At 42.1% G+C, this 10,031-nt stretch overlaps 1 protein-coding gene across 3 annotated transcripts; it reads right to left on the bottom strand.

Annotated features, from left to right (window-relative positions):
* Nucleotides 1–322: 322 nt before the first annotated feature.
* On the bottom strand, nt 323–9,821 carry PDP1 (pyruvate dehydrogenase phosphatase catalytic subunit 1). Of its 3 annotated transcripts, XM_058830538.1 has the most exons (3): nt 9,668–9,816; nt 9,215–9,249; nt 323–6,134 (listed from the first exon to the last, which is right to left on the bottom strand). In XM_058830538.1, exons 2-3 carry the CDS (start codon nt 9,243–9,245, stop codon nt 4,483–4,485), a joined length of 1,683 nt encoding a protein of 560 aa, XP_058686521.1. In that variant the 5' UTR covers nt 9,246–9,249; nt 9,668–9,816; the 3' UTR covers nt 323–4,482. The 3 variants fall into 3 exon arrangements, with proteins under 3 accessions (XP_058686521.1, XP_058686522.1, XP_058686520.1); XM_058830539.1 differs by lacking the exon at nt 9,215–9,249 and having other exon boundaries at nt 9,668–9,821; XM_058830537.1 differs by lacking the exon at nt 9,668–9,816 and having other exon boundaries at nt 9,215–9,605.
* Between the last annotated feature and the right edge of the window lie 210 nt (nt 9,822–10,031).

Here is a 10,031-nt window from a genome sequence, read left to right as displayed (position 1 = left end):
TTCCCATCTTAAAAGAGGCTACCAGGGAAGTAAAATTTATTCCTCTCCCAGTTGCCTAGACCTGGGAACACTAATATTACTATTAGCCATTTTAACCACCTTGCACAAAACCCACAAAATCCTGGAAAACAGTATTCTTGTTATTAGCACAGCTGTTGCACCACCACAGAGGGCAAAGAAATACTAGGAAGGAGCAACAGGAAAGACTACAGAATTAATGACTATAGGCTTCTAGCAATTTTGACAGACTCATTTCATTTATATACAGAGCTTTTGAATGAAACTGTGTAATGCATGGCTGTGTGTCAGCTCATGGATGCTATCCTGTTAACACCAATGATCTCCCTATTTATTACGCTTTTTTCCTGTCTTTCAGAATCATGTGACATGACACATTATGTCCAATTAGACAGCCCTAATTGGATTATTTCCGCAATTAAGATGTGAGGCAGTACATTAAAGGCTACCCCAAGTACACATTTTAGATATTAAAACTGACCAGTTTGTTCATGATACTATAAAAATAGTTTGGTATTCGTAAGTTTTATTAAAGAGGATTTTTTGTCTAGGAAATCTAATAGAAAGTCTATAAAGCAAGTGTAATTTTTCTGTTCAGAGAAAGATTGGCCAAGAGGATAGATAGTGAACAGACTGCTGCATAAAACATTCCCTGAAATCTTTAAGACTGGTTACTTATCCAGACTAGGAACCATAACAGATATATACTTTGCAGTTCTTTAATCTTTTTTTTTTTCCTTCAACACAAAGCAATGATATAGAGAACAATCCTAAAACAATCTTGTACTGTGTGGTCTTTATTTTTTGAGCTAGAGAACTTTCAGTCTATTCCTTTTATTTGTTCTAAACACAACAACAAATCTAATTTCTAATTAATTGCCACAAAATAAAGTACTGCTTATCATGGTATATACAGAATGGTGACTGTATTTTCATACTATTTTATGTAATCCTTGAAAGTTTCATGACTGATTAGGTGGGTCATTTGCAAGAAATGCAGTTTCAGAAGACCTGCACACTGATCAATACCTAAGTTGTTTGGGGTTTTCTATCCTCAGATCTCGCAGAACAGATAGGAACACACTATTTATGCATCTCAGATTCCTTTTCGTTTTACCACACAATGTTCCTGCCAAGTTATACTTCATTTGGGATCCAATTATGAAAGTCACATTATCCTTTCTCTCTATCCAGAAATTTATTATTAATACTCACAAGCAGCAAATAAAACAGGTGTAACCAGCATTGTAACAATAAGCTTATCTATTGCATTGCAAATACAACAACCACCATCACGTCATGCACTTGCCACCAAACACCATGTCAGTGGTGTGAGCAATTAATACTGAAACCTGTCAAGGAAGCTTTTGAATAGTTATACATAAGCTTCAATTAAAAACAACGCTCTTTGTATAATTGACACAGGTTATGCTTCAGCATTCAGATGGATGGGATGCAAATACAATGCACATACCACTGAACACAAGGGAACAGAGTTAACAACCTTAAGCTAGAAGTACAGACATCTCCCACTCCTCTCTTATATAGTATTACTGTTGAACTGACACATTCATCTAGAAGTTTTAAAGATTACTTAAATCTCACATTGGCTGTCAAGATTCAGCCACCCTCCATGGTTTAACCACATTTGCAACTGTGAAATCCTTACCTGAAAAAGTAATCTCAGCACCACCCTTACATACACAATCTGTACCTTCCACAATTAAACAATTCTGGTAGACAAGGAAGAAGCCTGTGGCACAAGAGCTGTTTCTGTTTAGCTCACCACCACCTTGTTTCTTGCCCCAGTTTAGTCTGTTTATGAAATGCTGTATAGCTTGATACAGAGAGTACAGTACACAGCTTTAAGATCTAAAATGATGCTGCTTCCTCAGCAGCACTGCCCCTGGAGGTACCCATGAGGCACTGGGAACTGAGACACACAGTGATACTGATGGAAGGATCTGAGCTTCGCCACCTGGGGAAGCAGCACCAGCATATGCCTGATGCAGGGTGGCACTGAACCTCACAGTGGCATTGAAGTGCTCTGAAGTTCAATTCTGTTTCCATTTATACTTCACTTTCATTGGTTACCTGATTTATTCATAACAGGGATCACACAAAGGAACAAAGTCCTAGCAGAACAGATATCACATTCTACATCAACTCAATACACATGGATTTCTGCATAATTGATCATTTTATTGGAATCTGTTAAAAGATGTTTGTTCAGGTCACCTGTTCAGCAGGCAGTTACGCTGCTTCTGTTCACTGCATACATACTGAGCAAGTCTCCAAACATTACATAAATATTTTCTGACCCCATACTTAAGTATCCTTACTACAAAAAGCAGCTTCTCAATAAAAGTTGTATCCATGGGACCAATGTGCATTTCTTCTAGCTATAACTTGTACCAAATCCATATCAACAATCATAGGTTAAATACATCAATGCATATTAATAGAGCTTTAACAGTAAAAAAATAAGAAAGTTAAATACTGCAACAGCTGAGATACATACTGCATTTGAATGATAAAACATAGCCTATTGACCTAGTTAATGACACAGTCACCAAAACACAACATACAGAAGCAATGTCAGCTGCCAGTACTTGTCTAAGCATTTTAGAGTTCCCCTTTTCCTTCAAATAAAGAAGGGTTGTGTACATCTTGAATGTGAATTTAGGCATCATTTACCTTACAGCAATACTGATGCTGCTAGTTAAGGTTAGGTAGAGCCATACTAAAGCTGCAGGCCATTGAGTACACATAGCATTTGTGAGTTTGAGGAGCCAATGTTTACTATAGGACAGGTTCATTGTTCAAACTAAGTGCACCCTATGTAACAGTAGCATTAATTGGCAAGACATATTTAGTATAAAATGCCACTTTAGAAACCTAGCCTATTTCAGTTAATTGAGTAAGGTGTGATTTAATCAGCTGAGGGCTAGAGAGGCATTTTAACTGAAACACCTTGGTAAAGAGAAATAAACCAATTTATCACTGTTCTCTAGACCCCAGGAATAAAGTTAAATGCATTCTCCCAGTCATCAAGGACTAGCATTTCAGCAGGCATTTCAGTTTTTAACCTAAGGGCAGGTTAAAATAAATCCATATACGATGCAACGAAGACCAATTAGCTGTCAGTCTCTACTTTTACCATTACAAGCCCAACAATTTTGGCACACAAGTATAGCCAAATCTTTTAAGTTCAAATTCAACCATTCCAAGCCAGAGACACCCATTTCAGAGACTGCTCTGTGATAGCATTCTGGACTGTAAAAACATGCATACACCAGCTGCCCAGAAACACAGAACTAAAAAGTTGCTAGAAATAGCCCCTGAACATACACATGCATGCCAGTGAGTTTCTCAATTAAAATGCTATTTACAAGCCATACTTCAATTCTTTTGTAATTTGTAGTTTTTAAGCCAACTTACACATAGGAGTTCAAGTGAAGGACATATATTGTGACCTTTTCAAATATCCAAAGTGAAAATGAGTGTAAGTTACAAAGCTACAAAGAGGTTAGCAATTATTTTATGATCTTTTCAGGTGAAAAATTGTTTACTAGATAAGCAATGCCAGGGATAGGTGGAGTCCACAAAGGACATAACCTTTAGGAAAGCAAACACAGCCTTAACCAACAATATTAACTTTTCAAAAAGTCTGAAAGTTTCTTTATACTGAAAACTGAAGTTCTCCACAAAGTCCTCTTGTATCTTGCTGTGTTGTAATGTGTTATTGCCCTACAAGTTGTGCAGTAATCCACAGCCAAGTATTAATGCACAAGAAATTTAGAAATTACCATGCGTAAGATATGATTAATCTGTAACAGAATCTCAGGTATTGATTATGGCTTAGACCTGGACTGAAAGTCAACACTTAGACAAATATCCTTACGTGAATAACATTGTCTATATGAAAGTGAGACAACTTTGTTACACTGAAGACTTACTTGGTTAAAGTGACTTTCTGCTTAAAAGAAACAACAGACAATATATTCACAGATAACCATTGCAAGAATTAGCCCTGTAAAAAATTCAACAATACTTTTTACTTATCTTTTCCTTAAGTGTATATATTTGCAGATATTTTATAAGCAAGCTGTTTCTTGAACAGACAGATTTTGATAGTTAATTCTTTATCCTACTTCCTCCCTCATCCAAATTTGCCAAATTCAAGACAGTGTTTTAGCAGCATTCATTAAATCAATAGTGCAAAGTTGTTATAAAAAACTTTTCCCAAGCTAGGACATCCTCTTCAAGTTTTGTATTGGGTCAATAGTACTTCCCATGTTTTTAGAGCTCCAGGGAAAGGCAGGAACAATAGATATGCTGAATCTAACAAAAACAATTGTTTGACAAAGGCTTTTTTAAATTTTATTTTTTGGGTGGATTTTTAAATTTGCTGCTCATACTGGCCCTTGTAACAACTTTGGTAACTAGTTCACTGCATTAAATTCACAATTCCTCATTTTGATATGCACCTATAACATGTGAATTGAACTGCACCACAGTAATTGTAATGTCATCTCTATACATTCGAGCCAGCTCTTCTGGAAGACTAAGCATCTTGGACAGCCGCTCATGATCCACAGTTCCAAATTCATTATTACCCACTGCATGACGTATCAGGTGAGTTGCTGCATTCTGATCTTCAAATACTGAAGAGATTCTTGCTCTCCTTTCTGTTAAGAGACCATGCATCTGTCCCAAAGTTACCTTATAGCCACCAACAGCTATTGGCTGTTGGTGGTGAACACCAGTGAGGTACTCACCCACAATTCTAGCCACATCTTGCCTGTGCATTGTCTCCCACAGCCCATCTGTGGCCAAAACCAGGAACTTATCCTGTGGCCGTAACTTGTGATGTATGACTTCTGGTTCAGCTGTGAGGTATGGGGGAGTATGATAGTTGGGAGGAATAAACTTTGTATATTCATTGTCATTCAGCTGATCTGGGCCTGATTCTACCACTCTCTTCTGCAGTTCGATACTCCATTTAAACTTCACATCACCAAAAGCTCTGAAAGGCATCAAGAGACCCAAGAGACGATCTTGTTTCACAAGACTTTTCTCTTCAGACTTTGGATGCTCCATTCTCACACGTTCCACCTCACGTTCATTTTGTGCATTGTGGTCATAGGACAAATTAACTGCAGACCAAGATCCATCTTCTTCCTGAACACCAAGCATTGCTCTACTGTCACCTGTGTTTGCGATGTGCAAGTCAACACCATCCACGTGGGCTACACAGGCAGTTGCTCCAGAGAACGCTACTCGCAGTACTAGGTAGTTGAGAAAAGAATTTGGATCTCCTACTTGAGCTTCCAAAGAAATATCACTATCAAGCCTCTTAAAGGCATTAACTAAAGCTTCTCTCACATCAGTAGTTTCTCCACTGTTGAGATCAATCAACTCCTGCCAGTAAGTTCTTAAACTGTTGAAGTAGAGTTTGGAAGCCTCTTTGCTAAAATAATCGTTGGGATGCTTGTGCCACTGTAAAATGGGCAACAGAGCTCTGCCACTCTCCACAGCATTTTCTATTTCAAGTAAAGTCTCATGAGGTAACAAAGAGACAGCAATGTAGTAAAACAGTCTTTCACTGACAGCTTGAGCACAAGCACAGCCTGCATGGCCATCAAACACACCCAGAAGCATCCCTCTTGTCTGTAAACAAGTGGCAGCACTCCTCCGGTCCTCTATTGGAGCATTAGCAGGCAACTGGTTGCTATCGAAGCCAAGAACAGAACTTACATTTTTACCATCAAATTCTGGGACTTTGAAGCTGTATTCATTTGCCTTCAGAATGCTGTTGACCTGTGGAGGGGTGAGGTAAAACCTCTGTGGCGTAGAAGCATAATCCCTCGTGTGAATAAAATGATTAAAGTGCTCCTTTGGCCTGTAAAGTGCCGCAAATTTCTTCTGCGGTGCATATCTGAAGTGACTGTGAGCAAAATGAGATGACAAACAACACAGATGTTTATGGTGGCAGTAACACGCAGTACTGCCTATTCTGCTAATCTCACAGTTACGAATCAATGGGAACAGATGAGCTGGTGCTGGCATGGCATCAGACAACAATGGCAGCCTGGAGCTTCGGACTGGAATTGCTGAAAGACAAGAGAACAACTATGCTTAGCTTAGGCACAGATTTTTTTCCCCAGAATCCTGCGTTAAGATGTTTACAGCTCCTCACCACGTTGCTTATTATATGGAGTTCATAGCTTCAAAGGACTTGACAAAGAAAGGCATTACGAAGTCTGTTTGATTATAGACACTACATTGGGCTGTAACAAAAAAGCCATACCATGCTTCAGCACAGGTATTTTAGCTCTTATATGCACTCAGCAGGCAGAAAATGAAAGCATCACCCAGATAGCCAATGAAGCTTCAGACAACAACACAATGGTTAGCGTGGAGCACTCTACAGAATTGCCACAGGACTTTTACAGACATTTGCTTTCCTGGTGATTTCACAGCTGACATAGACAGGTGTGCCACACAAGGAACAAAACTCCCCAAGGCTGAAGAAGAGAAAGCATCTAACAGGAAGACTCAAGAAACAACTCTGAGATGACATACAAAGATGGTTTAAACAGCAGAAGCAAGAAGTAGGTGATAGAGAACTGTTATTCTCTATGCAATCAGAAGTCAGTAGCATGTTTTGTTTCCTCCCCTCCTTTGACATGTAAAACTTCAAACTTGTGTGACCTATACAAAATAGCCACAGCAGTCCATGCAGCAATTCTCTAGCTTAAGATGCAAGTACAAGAGATAGAAAGGAAACGCAGCTTTCCAACAGCTATTCCATCCCAGTACATTTTAAGATTACAAAACATTTTAAAAATCTACTCAATTGAAGGCCTAGATGCAAATTGTTTGCTCCCATGACTAGAATAGAGGCTTGCACAATACTCTAAAGCTAGTTCAGTGTTAAGATAAACCACTAGTATCTGACAAAATATTCTACTGCTACCTGCCACATCTAAAAGTTTTCCTTACTTTTTCACTTCCCTGAAGAAAGGGTATGCTGGCATACTCTTTCTTGTCCCCATTTACATACGACATCACAACATTAGTGAGAGTGCCTCTCAAAAGCCTTATTCACTGTGCCTCATTATCAGGAAGTCTTTCACAATGTGATACTTGAGAGACAATTCCAGGGTAGAAATGGAGCTGAACTGTGCTTTGTGTGAAGTAGACACATTTAAGGCAAATTCAAATTTTCTCCTTTATGATCAAGTTTCATTGTAAAAGCTTTTTCTCAGAAGAGACCATTAGAAGGCTTACTGCAGTCATAAGCACTAATCAGCACTCCTAGATGTCAAATTGTTTTACTGTAGAAATGGATATTGCTGTGTTATGCAAGGTGCTTCAGTCATTAAATGGATCTTTTTTTAGCCAAGCAGGCATACCAGGACTTCAGATGAGACTCAACCCCAATAAAATATGCAGCAAGCCCCAATACTCAGTCTAAAGGGTCATGCAATATAGTAGAAACTGCATTTTGCATCACCCCATTCATTCCATTAGCTTTCCATAGCTTCAGCCATGATTCTGATCACCTGGGCCAGCTGAGAAGTATCTGAAAACATCTGAAGCTGCATCCCATTCCCCTTGTTTCAAGAAACAGATGTAAGTGGTATTCTTCCCTCCAATCTAGTTTGTTTTTTTAAGTAAATAAAGAATAGAGCCCATTTCTCAGTTACATGACATGTAAGTGCTGAAAGCAGAGCAGAATTCATGTTGCTGTCACTCAGCTGACTCCCCAGTACTAATGATTGTTGTACACTGACAAAAACCTCCCCTGAGTCTCCTACTGACAGCTGAAGATTGAAGTTTTCTGTTGTGCTGGTACCAGGAAGAGCTTGGGATGTTGTCCAGACACCCAGGAGCAGCCAATTGGCTGAAGCTTCCAGATGCATGCTGAATTTATGTTAGCCATTTGCTTCTCCAGCCCAGACTTCACATGCACACAGCATGACAGCAGTAGACTGCAACTCCAAATATAGATTTTAAATTCTATTCACTGCCTTCTAATTATATGGGAGCTATTTTGGTAACAGTTATGTATATTTCTTCACATGACAGTTAAAAGCAACACTTTTTCTTAAGGTTCTATGGATGTGCCTGGCCTACAGCAGCACCTCAGCTTCAGCACTCATCTCCCATTAGACTCCACCTGGATCAAGCAGTCCTGACTTCTCAGCATTTGTGTTCAGTGCTGACCCACAGTGGTGTAACTATTCTGACAGTTCTGTTGGTCCATGATGAAGCAAAAATACAAACGTATTCCTGCTGTAACAGTCCTGCAGTGCTATGAGAGAATATTTTTATGATTTTTAATTATCAAATTAAATTAGTTGATCAAATGTTACATGAAATCCAAGAGGAAGTAGTAAGAAGTTGGCCATGCATTTTCCATGGCTCATATAATTTACAGTAGACCGATGCCAGCTTAAGAGATCAGTCTGTTTCACATACCAGCTTCAATAATTCCAAGTTGATCAAGTAAATGCCTAATTCCAAGTGTCCAAACCTGAACTGAAATTAAAGTCTCTCCCACTTACCCCCACAACACAGCTGCCCCAAATATAAGCAGACATTCCAGCTGCCCTTTTAATAATTAAGAGCCCAAGATCATGATGGTTGATCCAAATATGGCAGAGAAGAAGTAGAAATTTTACATTTCAATCAAAATTTGTCAAGATATTAGAATCAATCCAGTGAAAATAACTCTCCAAGCCCAGAGCAGGGTACAAGTACTATTTTTCAAACTGCAAATATAATATGACCAATAAGGAGTCAGATGGTCAAGTTACAGGTTTTGTAGTACCACACTAAAAAAACAAAAATGTTCCCCCTTTCTTTAAAAAAATGCTCGTTCTAGCCACACTATTAGGGCTAACTGACACTGCACAGACAGGTTCCTCCAAAACACTACCAAAGACACCCATGGCTTCAGGTAAAAAACACTCACTCGGGTGCCTTTCCTACACCTGGCAGACCTGGATGAGCCAGCTGGAAAGGGCCGGGAGGTGGGGAGGAGGAATAAGAAGCATTCAACACAAGCAGCACCGTTAAGCCTTCCCTCCGGCGTCAGCCCTCAGACACAGCCCAGCCTAGCAGCCCCTTCCCCGGGTCCCATCCGAACCCCCGAGCACGTCGTTCCATGAAGAGAGATACATACCGATCCGCCTGGGCCCAGGACATACACACATTCTCCTGTCACAACATGAAGCCGCCAACATCCACAAAGCAGAAGCCCGGGGGGCGGGGGGAGAAGCAAGGCAGAGTTTGTTAGAGAAGACGTAGAGCTCCGGCACGGAGGTGGGACGGCAGACAGGAGGAGACACGCACACACAGCCCTTCCGCGGGCACAGGGCGCCGCTGCTGCCGCTCAGCCAGCGATGGGACTGAGCCAGCTCCGCAGGGACCGCCCGAACCCGCCGCCCGCCCGGGCAACAAGCCCCGCCGGCCCAGCTCTCCCTTCCGGCAGGGCGAGGGGCTGGGCCCGCTCTCGCGGCGGACACCGCTGCCCGCTCAGGCGCTGCGCGGCCCCGACATGGCCGCCCCTCCCCAGCCACCCCCCGGCCTTCAGCACGACCACCTCCTCCTCCCTCCGCCCGTCCCGGGCACAGACCTGGGCCTTTCCCGGGCGGCTCAGGGAAACGGGTGGAAAAACCGTGCGGCACAGGGAGGGAAGCAGACGGAAGGACCGCGCCGCCCCAAACGCACCCACCACTCCCAGAGCCCCCGACAGCCGCCGCCTCACGCCAGCGGCCGCCGCGCCTTTATAAAGGACCCTGCGGCGCGCGGCGCGCCACCCATTGGCTGCTGAGGAGGGCAAGGCGGGCACGTGACGTGGAGGCTGAGGGAGCGCGCGGGGGCGGGGGAGGAGTGGGTGCTGCGTGCGCGCGCGCCGCGCAGGGGCGGGAAGGCGCGAACGCGGCGGTGGCGCGCGCTGGGTCCGTGCCCCGCCCCCCAATGTGGCCGTGAGGGCGGGG

Source organism: Poecile atricapillus, chromosome 2 (assembly GCF_030490865.1).
Source record: "Poecile atricapillus isolate bPoeAtr1 chromosome 2, bPoeAtr1.hap1, whole genome shotgun sequence".
Lineage (NCBI taxonomy): Eukaryota > Metazoa > Chordata > Aves > Passeriformes > Paridae > Poecile > Poecile atricapillus.
This window is presented reverse-complemented; position numbering and strand designations above follow the sequence as displayed.

Coding starts and splice junctions, on each gene's coding strand:
- PDP1 (XM_058830537.1), bottom strand. CDS start 9,275: ATGTTGGCGGCTTCATGTTGTGACAGGAGAATGTGTGTATGTCCTGGG. Junction 6,135..9,214: donor TCCTGGGCCCAGGCGGATCG/GTATGTATCTCT, acceptor CTTGTCTTTCAG/CAATTCCAGTCCGAAGCTCC.